The sequence below is a fragment of the Maylandia zebra genome, linkage group LG11 (genome assembly GCF_041146795.1).
Source record: "Maylandia zebra isolate NMK-2024a linkage group LG11, Mzebra_GT3a, whole genome shotgun sequence".
Lineage (NCBI taxonomy): Eukaryota > Metazoa > Chordata > Actinopteri > Cichliformes > Cichlidae > Maylandia > Maylandia zebra.
In genome coordinates, this window is record NC_135177.1 from 32,451,701 (window position 1) to 32,471,654 (window position 19,954).

The 19,954-nt window shown below is 38.7% G+C and overlaps 1 protein-coding gene across 1 annotated transcript in view; it reads left to right on the plus strand.

The window, feature by feature from the left end:
- agmo (alkylglycerol monooxygenase) overlaps positions 1 to 19,954 on the plus strand; it is a 49,451-nt gene that overhangs the window by 10,597 nt on the left and 18,900 nt on the right. The window contains exons 4-10 of the mRNA XM_004560185.5: positions 7,781 to 7,884; positions 9,015 to 9,110; positions 12,372 to 12,438; positions 12,627 to 12,692; positions 14,478 to 14,557; positions 14,960 to 15,094; positions 17,179 to 17,295. Coding sequence (XP_004560242.1) covers positions 7,781 to 7,884; positions 9,015 to 9,110; positions 12,372 to 12,438; positions 12,627 to 12,692; positions 14,478 to 14,557; positions 14,960 to 15,094; positions 17,179 to 17,295 — 665 coding nt within the window. The remainder of the gene's footprint in view (positions 1 to 7,780; positions 7,885 to 9,014; positions 9,111 to 12,371; positions 12,439 to 12,626; positions 12,693 to 14,477; positions 14,558 to 14,959; positions 15,095 to 17,178; positions 17,296 to 19,954) is intronic.

A 19,954-nucleotide genomic window follows, 5' to 3' on the forward strand; every position in this document is an offset into this window, starting at 1 on the left:
ACACCAGAGCATCACTTAAAGGTCCTGTGAGATGGTATCATTACTTCCACAAAGTGATGTATTTTGAGACAAGGGCAGTTTAATCTGATTTTAACAGCACAGAACTGGAATTGGTAAACAGTGTATGTTGGCATTTTTAACTGGATTTTTTTTTTTTTTTTTTTTTTTTTTTTTTTTTTTTGTAAATACTGGCTAGTGCATTTCTAGATTAAAGTAGTTTTGGATTATTCATGATGCAAGCTGGAACAGAAATATGATAAGAAGTAGCACTCAAAATTCAGTTGTATATGTTGTAATCCTTATAAAGTAGTGCACTTTACATTTATCCATGATAAAGCAAAGGAACTAAACTATATAAAGTGGACACAGGATTATTTATCTTCTACTTTCGGTGACAATTAGATAGGAGTACTTTAAAAAAATTTTGGTTAATCAATTTTAATGTTTACACACGTAATATTAACCCTGTTAATCATTACTTTTGGTTCAGAGAGGACCATTATAGTTAAAGATGTTTATTTACTTCCTTATATTTGTCATTATGCCTCTAATGTGGGCCCTCTCTGACTTTCTCTGCATGCACAGTAGATCAGAAGCAGCAATATCCAGACAGTGGTGTTGTTTAGTTGGTCAGTGACAACAAATTGTTTTGGTCTGATGCAGCATAGGAGGAGGAGAAGCTGGGTAGAGGTAGGTTTCAACATGGATTGCGGTTTAGCAGCAAATATGATGCAGCTGCACCACTGCAGCTGATACTATGTGACATTTTCCAGTGTCACATATCAGCTGAGGCATCAGCTTGATGGCATTTTATTTTTTATTTTTTTTTAAGCATACAAGTTAAAATGATTTAGAGTCAAGGAAATGGATGATTTATTACGCCCACTGTTTTAAAAAGGCCCAAAACATCATAAAAGACACCTCACATCCTGGCCACTCCCTGTTCGAACTGTTGCCCTCAGGCAGACGGTACAGGGCAATCAGAGCAAGGACTAATAGACTCAAACACAGCTGTTATCCAACTGCAATAACACATCTGAATACTACAAAAAAATGTCCATCACGCCACTCTTGTGTTAATCTATGCACGGTCTGAAGCATGTGTGTGGGAATGTATGTGAATGTTTTACTGTTATATCTTATTAGTATTTTAAGTATTCTATCTATTTTATTTATTGAATTTTATTATTTTATTTATATTTTGATATTGCTAGGGATGATGCAATGATCGGGGACCATTCTTAATTTCGTTGTTCTCATGACAATGACAATAAAGTTTCTGATTCTGATTAGTTCATACAGACAATTAAATTTAGCTGCAATCCCAGTAGATAACCTGAACTCAACTCGACAAACAAACCTAACTTTAACTTTCTGCTGGTGTGTCCAAACACCCGCTGTCATTCAGCCCTGCAGACAGCAGCAGTTGTTGAGACAAACAGATGTGCTTATCACTGTCCTCCATCCCAAAGGAGAGCTGGGCGGTGTGGATGTTGTTTAAAGAGAAGCACCTTCTGGCTGTGGGGCAAGGTTGAGAGGGTCTGGGCCTTGAAAAGGCCCCCAGGCAGCCAGGTCTTCATAAATCTTTATTCTGACAGCAAGTTCCTGGCCTAGTGCAGGTTGCAGGGCCAACAGAAGAATCTGGACTCCTGCTTGGTTTGCTGGTTCTGTCTGTACAGTTTGGTCAGGATGTGGGAGTCTCACTCACGCAAGCAGAACAGAGCAAGTGAAAGACCTCATGGGAGGTAAAGATAACATCAACAGTGATCTATAGGCCTCTTTGCTCATACTGTCTGCTCTGTGTGCGTTGAGAGGGAAAGAACTGTAGAATGAGACCAAGAAAAACTGGTCTGATTGAACCTACACATCACAAAGAGATAATATCCACAGTGCCTGTATGTACAGCTTTAACCAAAGTGTGGAAAAGAAGTGTGTGTTATGATCACTGAGAGGGTCGCTGAGCTCAGCAGAGGCCAGAGTCAGGCTGTCTGCTGCCCTCGTGTGCTCTGCTCGCTGCATGGACAGACTTCCCTCTGTCAACAGTTTTGACAGAAGAGGTGATTTCAGCTGCAGACATAGCTGAGGACAAACTTCCACTGAGTGGAGAGATGAAGTGTGAATGTGAAAAATGAATATGAGGATAGATTAGTAAAACTTTTTTTTTTACTTTTGAATTTTAACCAAACCTGCATTTTTACGTAGGATTTTCTCATTTCCTGTTAAATTTTTCACTATTACTACATTGCTTGTTCTTGAGTGGTAAGACATTACTTCAGCAATTATTGTTTTTATTTGATTTGCTGGATATAGTCTTTTTATGTAACATTTAAAATGAAAAATAAAATAATGTCTCTCCTTTTCATGTGAATGGGGTCTGATTACCTGAAACATACACATGCAAAACAGTTATTGAAATTTCTCTTTAAACTTGGACATTATAAATGTCATTTAAACTCTTATTATATACTAAAAACTATAAATGGGTTCAACTGTAAATGTTTTTGTCTTTTCATCATATTATCATAACCCTGCTAGCTGAATAAAATGTAACTAAATATATCTGAACTCTGTATTTAATGGACAGTTTTACAAAGGAAACATATCAAATGCTGAAACCAAAATTAAATTTTTTATAATATACTCAGTTTTAATTTGATGCCACCAAGGCATTTTAATGAAGCTGGGAAAGGTGTATGCTAAACAGTGTTTCACCACTTTTTAAACAGTTCAGTAAACCTCTGGGAACTGAAGAGGTGGATTCTGATGTTGGGTCTGCAACAGAAAGCAATAAAAGGGAGGGCAAAGAACTGGTGCTTTGGATTTCAGCACACTGAAATAATGGACGTGGAAATATGATCAATTAAAGCACAATGTTGATATAACAAAATTAAACAGAAAATCAATTTTATTTCTCCTGTCACTTTCTTTGCATAGTTTTTACACCCTGTTTGTGAGAGCTGCAAGTGGGCCTGACCAGGGTTAGTGTGTTTACTTTAGAGTGTGTGACTGAACTGTGTGGACAGCATGAAGTATGGCAGAGATGGAGGAGAGTTGGCCGACCATCCCACTGAGCCCTGCGTTGCTGTTTGGGTTGGCACCCTATCCAAGAGTCCTCCAATCCAAACACTGGAGAGCTGTTCACAGCCCATTAGTCCTGTGATTGACAGGGCAGCCCACCACTCAGAGGGCTGCACATGATGGCTGAAGGATGTTGCTTATTACTGCCAAGTGTTTGTCTCTGCGGGTGATGATTTAGACATCTAATTGATGTAACTGTAAACGCATTTTATATGGTTAAGAGTGTCAGTTTGGATCTACTCCTATGGTGATTATTTTTCTTTTATTTAGTCATATTTTCTTCTTATAGAAGCATTATTCAAGGTATAAATTGGCACTTGTAGGGGCTTGGTGGTGGCCTTGACTAGAGCTAAATTTATGGATCTCAATTGGACTTTGGCTCTTGTGTTTACATGACTCTGGTTATATAAACACTGCTCCTGACATGGTTTGGATAGATGTAAACAGGCCGTGTCAAAGTTTAACCTAGTCACATTACATGACTGATTATGATTTCATTATTATGGACCTTGATTACGTGCCAGATAATGATTCTAAAAAAAGTTATAACGTAGACGTCCTGCAATATCTCTTCAATTGAGCCCATGTACTGGGACAGTAAGTTTCTGCTGCTGCAGTGTTTAAAATGTTGCAGAACAAACTGTTCAAAAGATGAATGAAAAGGAAAAACATGAACATTTACAGTAAAGGGATTCTGTGGGTATTTTATCCTGGATGAACCCCCATTTTGTTGCAATTGACTCTAGGTTGTAACAAAAAAAGTGTGTCCACAATATTGAGTTTTAAGTGATTTATTTACAGGAGGAAAAGGAAATCAGTTGTGTGGTATGTGGTGAGTCTGTTCTTTAGCCTAGAAATCTCTCTTTTGTGAACAGAGAAGAACAAGAATAAATCTCCAGGTCACAAATGGTCCCCAGTGACGGCCAGCTGTTCAGGCTTCCTCTGCTCCTGCTCAGGGTCAAAAATAAAATGACATGAGTGAGTGTTATTAAAATTGGCTTCATCACACACTGGATTGTTTATGACTTTGAGACCCTGACCCAGGGGAAAATTTCACTTCCTTTAATAATTTCCTAGTTCGAGACTTTCATCCTTAGCAATATTTGGTCTTTAGTGCCCGTTAGTTATTGCACTAATAGGTATAAATATGCCATAGTTGAAACCTTCTTTTTAGCATTTGCTTACCTATTAAACATCACATTTTAAGTGTTTCTATTCTCGGTCTGTTAGCAGGCTTCCATTAGCATGGCAGCAAAGAGCCCAAAATCCATTACCATTTTTAATCTTAAATCGTGAGTTGTTTAAATTAATAAACTTAAGTTAACTAATTAATCAAAAATCTTTTAGAAAAACATTTGAAAGTTCAAAAATGCCTTTATTCCAAGTGAGTCTTTTTTTGGAGGGGGGGGTGTTTTGTTGTTTTGTCTGATTTAGTTTTAACGCATATGAACCATGTGCTGTGGCCATACTTATGTGGTAGCAGTGTCTTAGAAAAGAGGAGCGAGCTTCAGGAGAAAGTTGCAAGTTTTGCTTTATCTTTTAGTTTCTTTAAATATCTGCTAGTTTGGGTTCAAGACAGAGATCCCCTTTTTGATTTTTACGATTTGGCTTAAAACCCTTAATAAAGCTTAGTTGGGGTTGAACCAGGTGACCCTGAGCCATCTCTTAGTTGTGCTGCTATAGGTTCAGCCTACTCAGACTTCCAATGTACTGAACACTCATAAGCACACATAAGTGAAACTACGGTTGCATATCACAATCGTAACCTTTTTAAAAAAAAAAAAAAAAAAAATGCTACGCTTTTATTACCCATCTATTTCACACCTGTGACAGTTGATTGTTTCTCCCTGAAATTGGTTCTGCTGGAGTGGGGGTGGGGGATACTACCACCCTATTTATACCAAGTGCCTTCACATAAGGGATTGTCTAGTTGTTGAGGTTGTTTTTGCTCTAATATTGTACGTTCTGACAATAAATAAAAACTAAATGAACTAAATAAGATTACAACTGCTTTTGGTACCTGCAGTTACACTGATATGCACTAGGGGTTAAACAGTTGAGCAAAGCAGTGGCACATTTAGGTTTCCCAAGTTTACTGGGGAACTGACAGTCACAAACATGTATCTCCTGTGGGTGTGGTAAAAAAGTGTCATAAATGTCCATCACCTGATTAGTATGCACTCATCCTTGTTGTTCCCTAGAAATCCTGATTTAAGGCTCACTGGAGGACAGATGGAAGGGCCGTCCACAGCATTTCTGTGCTCTTGCTGGGAACGTGGGCTCTGTGGCACTGGTTCTCACCATTAACGGGGCTTCCCTCCTGAATAGACCCTGCCAAACTATGCAGTGTCCCGCCGAGTCCAGAGATGAGGACATGGGCTTGCAGTGAAGCTTAGCTGTTCCAACTTCTTATCAATGACAACAAACATCAATCTTAGCCGCCCTTAGTCTTGAACCCCGCCAAGCATGACTCCAGTTAGAAGAAAAAAAGCAAGAGCTTCAGGCTGCTGGAATTGAACAAAGGCTGGCTTATCCTCTGAATATGTCTCTTAGCAGGACAGTTCATCTTTGAATACCCTATGGTTCAGAGCGGAAGAAATATCATAATTTTTGTGCTTGACTGTTGTAGTTCAGTCACTCTCCTTCCTTCTTCCTCTCCTCCCACACTTCTCTCCTCTGCCTCATCAGCAGATTTCAGTGGCACTTAGGTTTAATAAAGTTTGAAACAAAATCCAACCCTGTTGCTTCCATTTTGAGTCAATCCAAAATATGCCATTTAACACGATAAATGACACTTCCAAAAACAGTCTGTGACATTTATTCTCACACCTGCTGAAGTCCAGCAATAACCCTGTTAAATATTAGTGGTGTGGACTTTTGCTCAGGAGCGGTAGTTTTCTGGTTGGTTTTCTGAAACTGAATTCTGCCTCACTGTCACTGATCACCATGCTCCTCCGCTCTCTTACCACTCACCTTAGGTTTTCAGCAGTTTGTTTGTTCAGGTGCAGAGACCCACGACCCATTTTTGTTTCATGACTGCTGGCCTTAATACAACTCACAGATTTGTGAAATGGAGAGGAAGGAAGAGTTAAACTTGTCAACATTATATATTTGTAATTTTCTTGTTTTTTCTATAAAGGTGTCACTGAGCTGTTCATAAACCATTGTCCTCGAAGTGTCTCTTCCTGTGTAGTGTCCTTCCATTAACAGTGTTCTAATTGGTTTGTACAGTGAACACATGAACATCAATATCAGCAACCTGCAAAACGTGAGGCTCTTGGGTTCTTGTTCACAGCTTTCATCTTTATATGGTGTTCTCATGTATGATCTGGTCCTTGGAAATCCTTAGTAGGCTTCTGTAGCTTCTATGTAATGCTTATTCTTTAGTCATTTGTAAGCAAGACATTGCTAACACCAACCAATCCGTAAATGACAAGAGCAGATTTGTCAAATATTGATTTACAACTTTATGTATTGATGGGTAATTTTACAACCCGTATTTTTAATTTCACTTGGACATGTTAGTATGGAAGTTCTTGTAATTATTATTTTATTTTTATTAAGCCTGGACTGTGATTGATTTTGCTCTTGTCTACAACTGAGATGTGAAAAGAACCTTTTACCCTCCTTCACTTCAGGGGTGGTCATGAAGTGGTTGACAAAGTTGCCTGACAACAAGGTTCCTGATTTAAGTTTTCTATTCTGTGTGAAGGTTGCATTGTAGCCACACTAGGGGCATGCTCAGGTTAATTGCTGCTCTAATTTGGCCATCTGCGTCAGCTGTGACAGGTTTCAGGCTGTGAAAGTCTTAGATGAAGATTGACTAATCAAATGTAGTCAATGTTGAAGTCCTAGGAATTCCAAAGAGTTGGCGAACCTAGACAGAAAAGATATGGGCATGTCTTGATGAGACAACATTTAGATGAATGAATAATAATAATAATAAAACAATATAAAGTGCCGTTTGAGCCAATTCTAAGCGTAGGTTATTTAATTTTCAACTACCCAATTGTGACCACATTCACACATCCTAATGCCTAATTTAACTCAAATGTAATCGCATTACACAGCAAGGCTGCCATATGAAACTCAAACCTAATTTAATCGCTGGGGCTTTTACTATAAGGAATATATTACCATATATAGTCTGCATATAGGGTTATGTGGTTCTGAAGTATTTGAAGGTTACTATTCTCCTTGTACAGCAGCAGAAGCCAAAGTAGCCAGGAGGTGCCAAAAAGCACAGACCAGACGGGGTGGTCCGGAAACGATCTGGAGATCCAGTGAAACTTAACAAGCATGTTCCCTTTGGATGTTAAAATGAAGTGTAACACAGATATTAATGTAGCAAGTATCACAACACAGCAGAGGAATGTAAACTGGAGCACTGGGACATCAAGCTGGACGCTAACCAGCTGCAGCCAAATACCCCCATAGTCATAATAGCCTGAAATCCCTACCCCCTTATGACCAGCAAGGCTCAGGTCTCAGGTTTTCTTCACAGCTGGCCAGAAGCAAGGTTAAAATGGCTCCTCCTGGGGATAAAAGTGTATAGTTGCTTATTTGGGGATTGGGCAGGGTTTGATTGGCATAAATCATTTGTTATACTGAGAGGCTTTAAGGCTAGTGCATGAATTGTATATAGAGGGCTACATGGCTGCTGTCTAATCTTTAACAATGTGTGTGTATGATTGCTCTTCAGAGGTTGCTGTCCTTTGGGCTGCTCACCAGGTTCATCACAGTTCAGAGTACTACAACCTTACCACTGCCCTCAGACAATCTGTCACCCAGCCGTTTACCTCATGGGTAAGACAATATTCATTCTTTTAAAGGATGTTTCAAGTGATAGCCTTTGTTTTAAACACACAGATTTTTTTTTTCTAATAGAACAACATGATTGCATTCAAACATAAGTTACAGTATTAGACAGTTGTAATTTGAAAAACGAGATTCGGCTAACTACAGTAACTAGCTATCTCCAAAGAGTCTCTCATTCCACAGTCAAACTCCAAGTCCACTGTAGCAGACTGCATCTTTTACTGCTTGTGGTGTAGAAACCTGCTCTGAGCTGGAGGGCCACTCTAAACAGAACCTGTGCCAGGTGCAGACCTGTACAGCTGCAACGTAGAACATGGACTACCACCAGTGCCAGCAGTAGTTTTAGGTTGATGAGATGATGACTTCACTGAAGAGTCAGTTGATGTCATTGTGACATACGTTTTTAATTTAAGCCTGGGTGCATCAAGTGTCATTGCTAACAACAAGAATACAGTGTAATTTCATGGGAAACATTGGATGATGAACGACTGAAATATTGTCTGCATATCCAAAACTTGATGTTTTTTTTTATTTCTCTGCACCATGGAGCTGCCTCATTGTCCAAAAACAATGAAAAAGAAATCTAGTCACACTTTAGTACTAGATAACTTGATTCTTCTGATCACAGTGGACTTGGAGTTTGACTCGTTTACTCAAGTGCAATCCAACTGCTGTAAAGACTCTTGACCACCAAATCTGCCCAAAATATGTCCCTAACAAATGGACTCCTAATATATAACGTCTAATATAAAACACTTTGAGGCAATTGACTATTGGGATTTGGCGCTACATTTAAAAATTGAAATAAATGACAATAGATGGAATAGAAATATTAATTTAAAGTGCTTCACTTAAATCTTTGAAAGCTTCAAGACTCAAATCTCTGACTGTGAGTTTTATTCAGTTTTGAATAATAAACACTTAAACCTACAGGACATTGTTACCTGGATTGTTTTACTTTTGTTTAACATAGTCAGTCAGGAAAATAATAAAAGCATCATTTAGCAAAAACAGGCTTGTAGTTCCACCTTATTGGAGCAATAAACCTGTGTTATTGGGACCCTGTCACATTGTACTCTGGTTCCATTAGATTTCTGCTGAAATCTTTCTTTCTTCAGGTTTTCTATTTGCCGATGGCTCTGGCTGTACCTCCATCCATATTCGCTGTTCACATACAATTAAACCTGCTCTACCAGTTCTGGATCCATACTGAGGTAAATGCCAAACAGGCTCATTCAACAGTGTATGTGTTTTTTTTTGTTTTTTTGTTTTTTTTTCTGTGGAAAAATGCCAAAACAAGGACCTGATTTTAATACTAACCCACGGTAGTTTTCCATATTCTTTGCTTACGTTTTCACTAGGTGTGTATTTATAAGAGATTTGGTGTCAGTATATTATAAATATGACACTGTTTCTGTTTAAAGGTTTGGAATGGCATTTTCCTATAAAAACGACTCACTTGTTATGTTTTTATGTATATATATTTTTCCCTTAAACTGAATCTAAATCATTACTGACTCTGGATGTATGTCGTCATCAAACTGCATTTCCTGCCTGGTTGAGTGGTTGCTTGTAGGTTAATAGTCATTTTTCATGGAAGATCTAGAGTTGTCTGCAAACACCTGCTACCTACTTTCTGAGGAGTAGTGAAACTTAAAAAAGTGAAACATTCCCAAAAAGGAGAACGTTTGCCTTCAGAGTTAAAGTTGCAATATTTTTAAATTGTTTTGTTTGCAGCTGTAAGAACAGCTGTTACTTTGAAGCTAAATATTTTAGTGCATATGTAAGAATTCCTTTTCTAACAATAACGAAATTTCAATGAGGTACAATTAAGTGCTGAAATGAAACGTTTTTGCATGTTATATTTGGTTCTACAACAGACTCTAAATGCCTTCAGGCATTTTTGAGCAGTTATTTAGAAGCATTATCTAAATAGACATTAAGTAGTCACCTGGCTATAGACATTGGATGTTGAGAACTGGCAGATAATCACCTTACCGTTGGGGAATTCTTCTGCAGATTTCAATTCAGGGTAGTTTTTCAAAGTTCTGTTTATCTATGGTGACATAATGTCTGGAAAAATGCTTATATGTCAATTATTCAATGGCATAATTCAGTAACATGGCTGCAACTTCATTGTTTAGTCAAAGAGGTATTACACCTCTATGATGCAATTATAAAATATTTTCAGGCAGCATGTAGCACTACCAGATTAGTATTACCTGAATTAATGTGGTTGTTGTTTAAAGAATCAATAGGAAAATAAAATCTGTAAAGTTGTCTGTCTCTCTGTGCCAGTGCTAATCTGTCTGTTAAGCCAGACTTTTGTGGACTCCATGTTGCAGTGGAGCCTGTATTCAATAAAAAATAATGAGATTTTATGAAATATTCCAAACAGAAGCATGACCATTCTGTCTGCCTTTTAAAGTGACTGAGAGTATCACTTTTACAATCCCCACAATCGTTAGAGGGAATGAATGGATTTGGAACGCCCTCGATCTTTTAGTGCGCTATTAGTGAGAACAGTCGTAATAGTCACAATTTTCTGAGGGATGTAATTTATGCCTTCTGTTTTTTTTTTTTTTTTTTTTTTTTTTTTTTTTTGATGTCATAGAATTTACTGGCTCACTATTCGCTGCAGCTTCAGAGCTGGAGTGAAGTGGTGGAGACCCCTTTCATTCAAGATAAAACTCTCACGCTCGGCTGCCAGGCGCAGCCATTATGTGGAAATAATGAATCGCAGAGAAATTCTGTCCAACCACGCACATTTCTCCGTCTGTCATACTGATGTGATCCATCGAAATATGACTTGCAACCAAAAGAGAAACATGAACTGTGTGAAATATGCTCAGTGTGACCTCTTTAATCTATAATGACTCACGGAGGAATCAGTTTGGTACCTTCCAACAAGAAATGAATAAGAAAATGTATTCCTGATGGTTTAAACCTCATGGGTGTTGGACTAGACTGTGTGTGTGTGTGTGTGTGTGTAACAATGTCTTTAACCATTGTCAGGAGTTTTCTGCTATTGCCACAAAGTCTTTTTTCCAACACTGTAGTTGTTGTGCTAACATCACCATAAATAATATTATTTATTGGAGAAATTAACTCTTTTGAGTGTGTTAATCAGGGCAACAAATGTAATTATGGATGTTATGAATATTTGAAAGTGATTCTGACAGCTATAGTAAGGCTTCCAACAGCAATTTGCTGGAATATTTAACTTTTTTTAGTACTAGTTTAGATTTAAAGTTGCCCAAATTATTTCCATCGGCCAGTCTTGGTAGCTGGGTATCGGCCCGCCAGGACCTCTGCTCCTGGCCGCCGCCTGGCTCACAATGCACCCAACCCCTATGGCACCTCCTGCGGGGTCTCTCTCTTAGAGATAGGGTGAGAAGTTCGGCAATTCGGGAGGGGCTCAGAGTAGAGCCGCTGCTCCTCCACGTTGAAAGGAGACAGTTGAGGTGGTTCGGGCATCTGACAAGGATGCCTCCTGGGCGCGGTGTTCCGGGTATGTCCCACCGGGAGGAGGCCCTGGGGCAGAAGGAGGCCCTGGGGCAGACCCAGGACACGCTGGAGAGATTATATCTCTCAGCTGGCCTGTGAAGCCCTTGGTGTTACCCCGGACAAGCTCTAGGAAGTGACTGGTAGAGGGCGGCCTGGGCTTCTCTGCTTAGGCTGCTGCCCCCGGAACACAGCCCCGGATAAGCGGAAGAAGATGGATGGATGGACATTTCCATTGGTCAGAGAAATGGTTTTGCCAATTGAAAACACTAGGGCAACAGTTTTATTCAAATTCAAATAAAGTTTCATCATTCCACTATTTAATGTTTGTTTCTTAAGCATCCACAGTTTTCAAGAAAATTCATTGTGATCATTGACAGTTTTCTTTGTGGTAGCTACATGAATACTTCTGTGCTGCCACCATCAGACCAGTTATACCAGTTGCCTTCACTTACAGTACTGTAGCATTCCTGCTCTCCAGAAGATGAAACTTCGTGAGTTTACCCACTGCAGCAAAAGGGTTTTCTGTCCACTTCATTCCAAGCAGAATTGTTATTGCATGTAAAGTAATATATATTTGGTACTATTGCTCTGTTTTGGGACCCCCTGCGCCCTTCAACATACACACAGGTGTTAATGACTGCAGACATTACATTGAGATGACTGAATGGGACCAGATGGAAGAAGAGTGATTATTCTAGTGTTTCGACAAACAGGCAGTTGGACTAGTGGCAATAACAGCAACAACTGTTTCATTCTGGTTTCTCTGGGAGATGGAAAATAATAAGTTAGGGTTACTGTCTGAATTTTGTCTTTACTGGAGCATAAATGAAGCAAATAGGACAAAAAGAAATTAAACACGTCAATGCTGTCACTGGGAAACCAAGTAAAGACGGTTTATTTGTATTTTAATTTGTATAAGGAAAATGAAACTTTATTACTTTAAAGTTGATTTTATATCTTTCTTCCAGTTAATCAGAGACCTTGGACCTCTGGAGTGGATCTTGAACACTCCAAAACACCACAGAGTTCATCATGGTAAGAGGACGGTAATTTTATCCAACCTTACGCTGTTTACATCAAACATTGCATAAGGACTGAAAGATTGAATGAGTAGACATGTTGGAGATGTTTTATGGATCAGAGTTAATTTTGAAAATGTTTATATCTATCTATCTAAAATGTGAATAAGTAATACAGCAACCTCACGAATGTAAACTCAACAGGGCGGAACCTTTATTGCATTGACAAGAACTATGGTGGTATTCTGATTATTTGGGACAGATTATTTGGTAAGTCATTTGTATTTGCTTCTTATTGTTTTTCTTTTGAATGCAAGTGAATGTACTTTATTTATGACAGTGTAACTTTTAGTCTGTGATGGCATTTGTAGAGTGTGACAGCTGGATCACCACTGAGTTGTATCAACATTTGTATCTGTTCTAAAATAATAAAATTCCTACAATGGGATTAATTCTTAATGCCACCAGTGCTGCCCCCCACATCTGTTTTGTGCAAAAGGCAAATGGTTCTTCTTGCACTGACTATACCATTTATAGCTGCTGTTGACATGCATTATTTTTAGCCACACAGACCTCAAATACACAAAACTGCATAGTAACCCTTGCACGGGAAACTGTATTTCTATAGATTTTTTTTCTAAAATTTGAAATCTGAACTTTCCCTTCAAAGATTCAAAGCATTCAGGTGAAATACTTTAATTATGATCAAATTTCTGTATGATGGACTTTCTGTACCATGAAAGTCTTCCAGGTGTTGTTAGTTTCTCCTGTCTGTGATGATCTTGATTACTTGAGTTCAGAACAACTGAAATTCTTTGGTTTATGAAGATATTTTACCTCTCATCTGATTTTCTTTAGTTTCAAAAACTATTGGAGACCCCTATTGAGGTTGTCCCTTCGGAGGTGGTCCTGAGAGTGATTGTGAGTCTACATGAGTGAGGCTGTGAACCCAGGCATGGGTCATTATGCTCACAGGAGTAAAGATGTGGAGTCTGAGACACTGCCATGCCACACGGCCATAAAAGTTAAGGTCATCTGGTTCAAGGTTTGAGTGGGGATTGAAATGCCTGCAAAGGGATGTCAAGACTGTGACTTATAGGTGGGGAATATTTGGTGTCGTATGCTTCAATTTGGTGATGATGGCTCACAGTAGAAATAGATGGCCTCCTCTCAAATTGTTGTCATTGTCCAAAATATGAATATTCAGAGGCACTCCTCCTGAAATACCTGGGACTCCATCAGTTTTTAGAACCAAAGAAACATCACAGATGAGAAGTGAAACCTCTTCATGAACTTGAAAAGAAATCCTGTTCCTTTCAACTCAAATGCTTAAGACTACCGTGGCCTACATAACTGAGAACATGCAGACATACCTGTGATGCTTGGGCTTGAAAAATTAAGGTATCACCCAATACTACAGTGATGAAAATAAAACAGTTTGCCACAAATGTCTGTGCAGGGTATCTGTTTAAATCATGAGAAACACACTTCTCTGTAGTTGATGGTGGTTTTATAGATGTTGAATAGATGTTCCTGGTGTTTTTATAGTACCTTATTGTTTTTAGGGTATATGTTCAAAGAAAAGTCAGTTTATGCAAAGGATACTGACTCAAAGGAGCGTTTCTACATTCCCTTAGTAGCATTTTCACTGTTAAACTGGAGGCCGAATTAACCTTTGTTAACCATTGTCTGTCACTAACCCTCTCAGAGTTTTAGCATCTTTTAGTTCATTTTCGTTTTACACTTCAGTTTTATTGTCTTGGTCAAGTGAACAACAGATAAAATCAATGAAAAGCTGGTGAACGTGGAGCATTTAGCATTTAGGAGGGACAAATAGCTTAAAGATGAAGAAAATGCTAATAACAATAGAAACATGTGATTCATTTCATGTTTGTCTTTCTGGTGACACGTTTTCTTTGTTGGATATTTAAACATCTTAAACTTTTAAACCTTAATGTATTACCTCAGGTTTTAAGAATAAATAACAGGAATAGAAGTTTGAGTCATTTATTCACATCATTTTGTTTTGCACACCGCTATTCATACCATCCCCAGGTACCTTTGCTCAAGAAGCCAACCAAGTCGTGTACGGCCTGGTTTTCCCCATCAAAAGATTTGAAATCCTCTATGTGCAGGTTAGTCTCATCTTTCATCATTGATGTGGCTACCACAAGTTGGCGATTGGTCAAGCAGCTCACCTCCATCTGGGTATAAACACCTTTGGTAGATGAGGTGTGAGCTCATGTTTCCCTCACTGGCCGAGTGTCCATTTTGTAACCATAACATTATGACTCTACTCTAAACAAACTGCCCAGTTGAGGTGAAAGAGGCCAATAAAATGTAATGCCAGGTGGATGTTATGATTATTTTTGCTGCCATCACTGTTGGCAGAGCACTGCATGAGCAATGTTCTGCCCAAAGAAAATAGAAACATTCATTCTAGGATTATTGCTGTTCCTTTGTTAGCATTCATCAGTTAAATGTAGTGTTTGATTATGTATTAATGTCTAATTTGGTTGTATTTTTTTCCCTTTTAGTTGCATTACTACTTGTATTTGTGGAAGAAATCCAAAACCTACAAAACTATCAGCAACAAACTGTCAACTTTCCTCAACGGTCCAAGTTGGAAACCTGGTAAACGTCGGCTGGGTGACCACAATGACAATCCAAAGGTTTGCATCATTTCTAAGGACAAAATGCCCTCATGCTTCATTACCCATCATTTTGACAGACACAACACACAGGCCTAAATGACTCAGAGCATTCCTTATTGAAGGACTCGTATATTCTGCCAGTTTTACAAGAAACTGCCACATCAAATAAAAGCTGCAAAGCCTTTGTAGAGGCGACACAATAAGTTTAGTTTCACTGTCTTTAAACACAGTCTGCGTGAATAAAACCACTTGCAGTTTAGCGTAAATGTGCATGTGTGTGCGTGACTTTGTGTGTATGCAGAAAGAAATACAGGCTCCAGCTGAATGCCCCGGTGGTTAGCTTTGAAATAACGCTGATGGTGTCGCATATTTAGTTCCCTCATGCTTCAGACTGCAAAAAAAAAAAAGTCCCCTTTGACTTTACGATTAAATTGGCTCTTTAAACCCAGCAGGGTAATTCTAAACATGGTCAGAGCTGGAACTTAACTGAAATATCTTGAAAGGCTTTATGTAGGCGGCTACTTCTTGATATCTGCTGGTGAAGGAAAGAGGAAAAAGAGGGGAGTGAAAGAGGAAAAAGGGTTCAACGTGTTTCAACTCTGAGAATAAGCAGAGCAGCAGACTGGAATATCTACAGGGTTGGGGATGGGATTTTGAGGGGGAACCCACATGTGATGGTTTGGTTCCTCAAAATCCTGGGAAACCCCTGAATGAGAAACAGGCATTGCTGATTGGCCAGTTATTTTTCATTCCCATAAAGTCCTCAGGGCTTAATTACTTATTGTCTTGGACAGAAGGGAAAAACAGGTCAAATGACTCAGGGAATTCTTACAGAAGGACTCAGATATTCCTCAGTGTTTAAGGGAAACCGCTGCACCCAATAAATCCTGGATGACTTTGTAAATGGAAAACAACAAGCTAATTTTCACCAGTTCTGAAATTCCACTAGTAGGATGCTAAAGTAAGAAAATGTCTTTTTGAAGAAAGGCACATTGGGTGGGTTTACAAGTTTGTTTGTTTTTTTTTTTAAATTAAAGTTTAGCATCTTTTCCTCATCTTTATCATACCCTTTTGTTTTGTTTTTTCACCACCAGCATGCAGTGTTTATACATGGCATATTCTCAGAGTTAGCCACTGGGTGCAATTGCATTCTACAAATGGCATTTTCTTTGTTTCTGTTATTACTGGTAGAGAATAATTTTGCCATGCATGACTCAGATGATTTGCTGGAAATGATTCATGCACATATCTGAACATGCTGCAAAATGGTGACATGCATTTAGAGAAGAAAGTTTGGTGGTTGCAGACGGTTTCCTTTAATCCAGTCTGTTAACCTAATATGAGACGACTGGACCGCTTAGCTCATTATTTGTTCAACAGAACAGTGAAAAGAGTCTGTTGTTGTTTATGTTCTGTTGCATGTCATAGTACCCTTAAAGTCGTCTTTGTCTTTGCCAATGGGAGCTATGTGTATCATTTTAAGGCAAACTAGCGTGAGGTGTAGCAAATAATAAAACCTATATTGACCTAAAACCCTACATCTAATGTTATTAAAAATTAGCATAGCGTTGCTGTCAGTACCTGTGTGTCAAATGTTAAGGAACATGCCTCAAATGCCCAAGCATGCAGTTGTACAGGGGTACGTTGCTTGGGCATGGGTGACTATAACTTTGTTTGTGTAAACATAACATCTGAGAAAATTAATTTATTGATTATCAATCTGAAATTTGTAGACTATTGTGATAATGCCACAAACATAAAGCAGACATGTGTTGTTGTTGTGTGTGTGGACGAAGAAGCCTGTGAATAGTCTTGGTGCATGTTCTATCATCATTTGAACTATTTTAACTATTCACAGGCTTCTGTGAATGTGGGGTAATGTGTCACTGGTTAATGGCTTCAGTTGTTTTTTGAGTCAGAAATAATAGCATACATGATGTTTTTAGAAGATTTTTTTGTACTAGTTTTGAATTCAATTGACAGCATGACATTAAAACTGTTACCATCAGGGTAAAATTAGTATTTAAGCCTTGTTGGCTGTGAGAAACTGTTCAAAAATATCAGGGTTCGGGAAATTAAACATGTTTATTTTCCATTCACAGGTTACCGGAAAGGAAGTGCCTCATAATCCCAGCTGGTCACTGCCTGTACAAATTTATGCAGTCATACATTTCCTTTTGGTGCTGAAGACTTACCATGATTTGTTTGAAAACAAGATGGTATGTATTTGTCACATTAGACAAAGTGATTGTTATTAAACTTTATTTGGAGGGTGACACTTCAGCTCCCTTCATAGAGTTCCTTAAATTCCCTTTTTTTTAGTTGGATTTGTCAGATATATAGGATTAAATCTGGGGTAGCTTAGTCTAGACTAACTACTGATTTGTTTAGGCTACTGTAATCCCTCAAAGTATGACAAGGTGGTCCAGAGTTCCCAATTTAAGACTGAGTTTACGTGTTTGTTTTCCAACACTGATTCATCCAGTTATCCAGTTTGTTGTGGCTGGTCCATAATGGAGCAGAGTCCTCTACTTAGCCAGCAGAAAAAGACTAGCTGTGTCTAACATCATGACAGAATGACGGATCAGCATTCCCCTTTAAAGCAACCTTGTCTATTATTTTCCACCCAACAAGCCAAAAGACCCCCTTCCTCCTCCTTCAGGAAAAAAAAGAAAGAAAAGAACCTCCCCAGCAGTTATCTTTGGAAGGATTTTTTCCCCCAGGCACAGTTTTGGTTAGCCAGAAAGAGCTGTCACACCCAACCTCTTCAAACTCTAAATAAAATGCCCCCCCCCCCCCCCCCCCCCCGATTGCTACCTCCATTGGGGCTCTGTTAGTTGTGGTCACCTCTCACACACACCTCCTCTCCAGCATCGAGGGATCCCTTCCCTTTTGGCGAACGAAACACCAGCTGGTGGTCCAGCAGTGAACACAAACGCCTTAATTGTGTCGAGTCAACCATTTCCCAAACCAAATAGCCTTCAGGATGCAGCAATCAGACTTGGAGGGAAAATAACAAAGTGAGCTCCTTGGCCCAACAATAAATCATGTCACTCTTATGTATTTATACCCACATGTTCGCTAGCTGCTTATTTAGCTTGACAATTGAAGACACGCTGCCGGACAATTTATGTGCTTTGTGTTAATTCGAAGCCATGAAAACATGGCTATTTCAAACAAGTGAAGCTACTCTTCAATTACATCATCATCAGGCCAGTGTGTATGCTTTACATGTACGTATTTTAAACGGTTATTATTAGAGGCAGTGAGGGAAATTGACCATCAGAACTTTTTCTCATTTAAAGTATGTTTGGGCATTTCTACCCAGCAGACCAACACACACACACACACACACACACACACACACACACGCACAAACACAGGTTTTGCTTTCACTCTTTTGAAGTTTTTGCAAATTACCGAAAGTACAAAAATATTCACTATTTGAGCAAAAGTACTGAGCTTCACTGGTAATCTCTGAATTAAGGTGTTCTCAATAGCATTGCCACAGGTGTATGAAATAAAGCAATAAGTGCACTGTGACTTTACAAGCAATGTTCTAAAGAGCTCACTGAAATAGTTTGCTAATATAATAGGATTCACTGATGCAACAAGTCAATTTTTGAGATTTTTACTCTGCTAGATATTCCACGATCAGATGGTGGTATTGTGAAGTATTTCAGAACAGCTGCAACGCAGATTGTAAAGTTGAAGAGTGCATATAAGAGTGCATGTAATAGTTACCAATGCTCTCAATAACTGACTTAATAACTACAGACTCCCAAACTGCCAGGCATTAACATCAGCACAAAAGCTGTACGCCAGAAGCTTCATGGCATAAAGTCCCATTTGGAGCCTTATAAGTGAAAGTTTTTTTTTCTTTTTTCCCACCACAGTACATTTCAGATTTTTGAAGGTAGACACATGAGCATGGGGGCATTTCTGACTGTAAAATCAAGAGCTACTATAAGCTCATTGGCTAATGAATCACACAGTAGAGCAAGCCCTGCTTTTTTCCCCCCCATTTGAATCTAATACAGTAAGAGTGCAATCAGTTCTACAAAATATAAAATGCTGAGACTACTTTACTTTAGAAGAGAGGTTTATTCAGATGTGTGGTCACTTTGGATGATGTCGTTTGTAGAGCTGTCCTTGTTACTTTACATTAACAGGTGTGTTATTTTGTTATCCCATTTAATGGTTTGCTGGAAACACACTCTCCTTAAAATAGTTCAGTATAACAGGAATCATGTTTACTTACCTGATACCTGATTCATTATTACATGTTACTGGCACTGTTTTGTTTTTGTTTTTTTGGTTTGCTTGTTTTTTCCTGTTTGATCAGTCTTCATCAATAATGGCCTGGGTAATTAGTTAATTTGCTCATCTCAAGAGACAACATAACACAATCAGTCCTTACAGTGTTGCCACCAGATGTTAACTGTCATTTCCGACCTCTGCTGATATTGCTACAAGTTGTCAGTTGATCACTTGAAAAATTACCATGACAAAAGAAGCACAAAGTGTTTCTTTAAAAACTCTTGGAAATGAAATGTGAGTTGATGACACTTAGGGCTTTATGGAGGAATTTCTCTCTAGTGTAGTGTCTCAGCTGCATGCCCCCTGGATGATAGAAAGACAAACAAACAACAACAAGAAATAAAGATTAGGTTACTAAATACATCTGGTCTGCTGAGCCTCTCGGGTTATCAGACACAGAAAAGTTCACATAACCTTTGATATCAAAACAATTCTCCTCTCATTATACGCTTACCAAAAATAATGGTATCCATAGCCCTTGAACTCCATTGCAGTGATTAATCTGCCTTAATAAACTATGAATGAAGGTCACCCTAGACTGTCAGTCCTTCACAGATG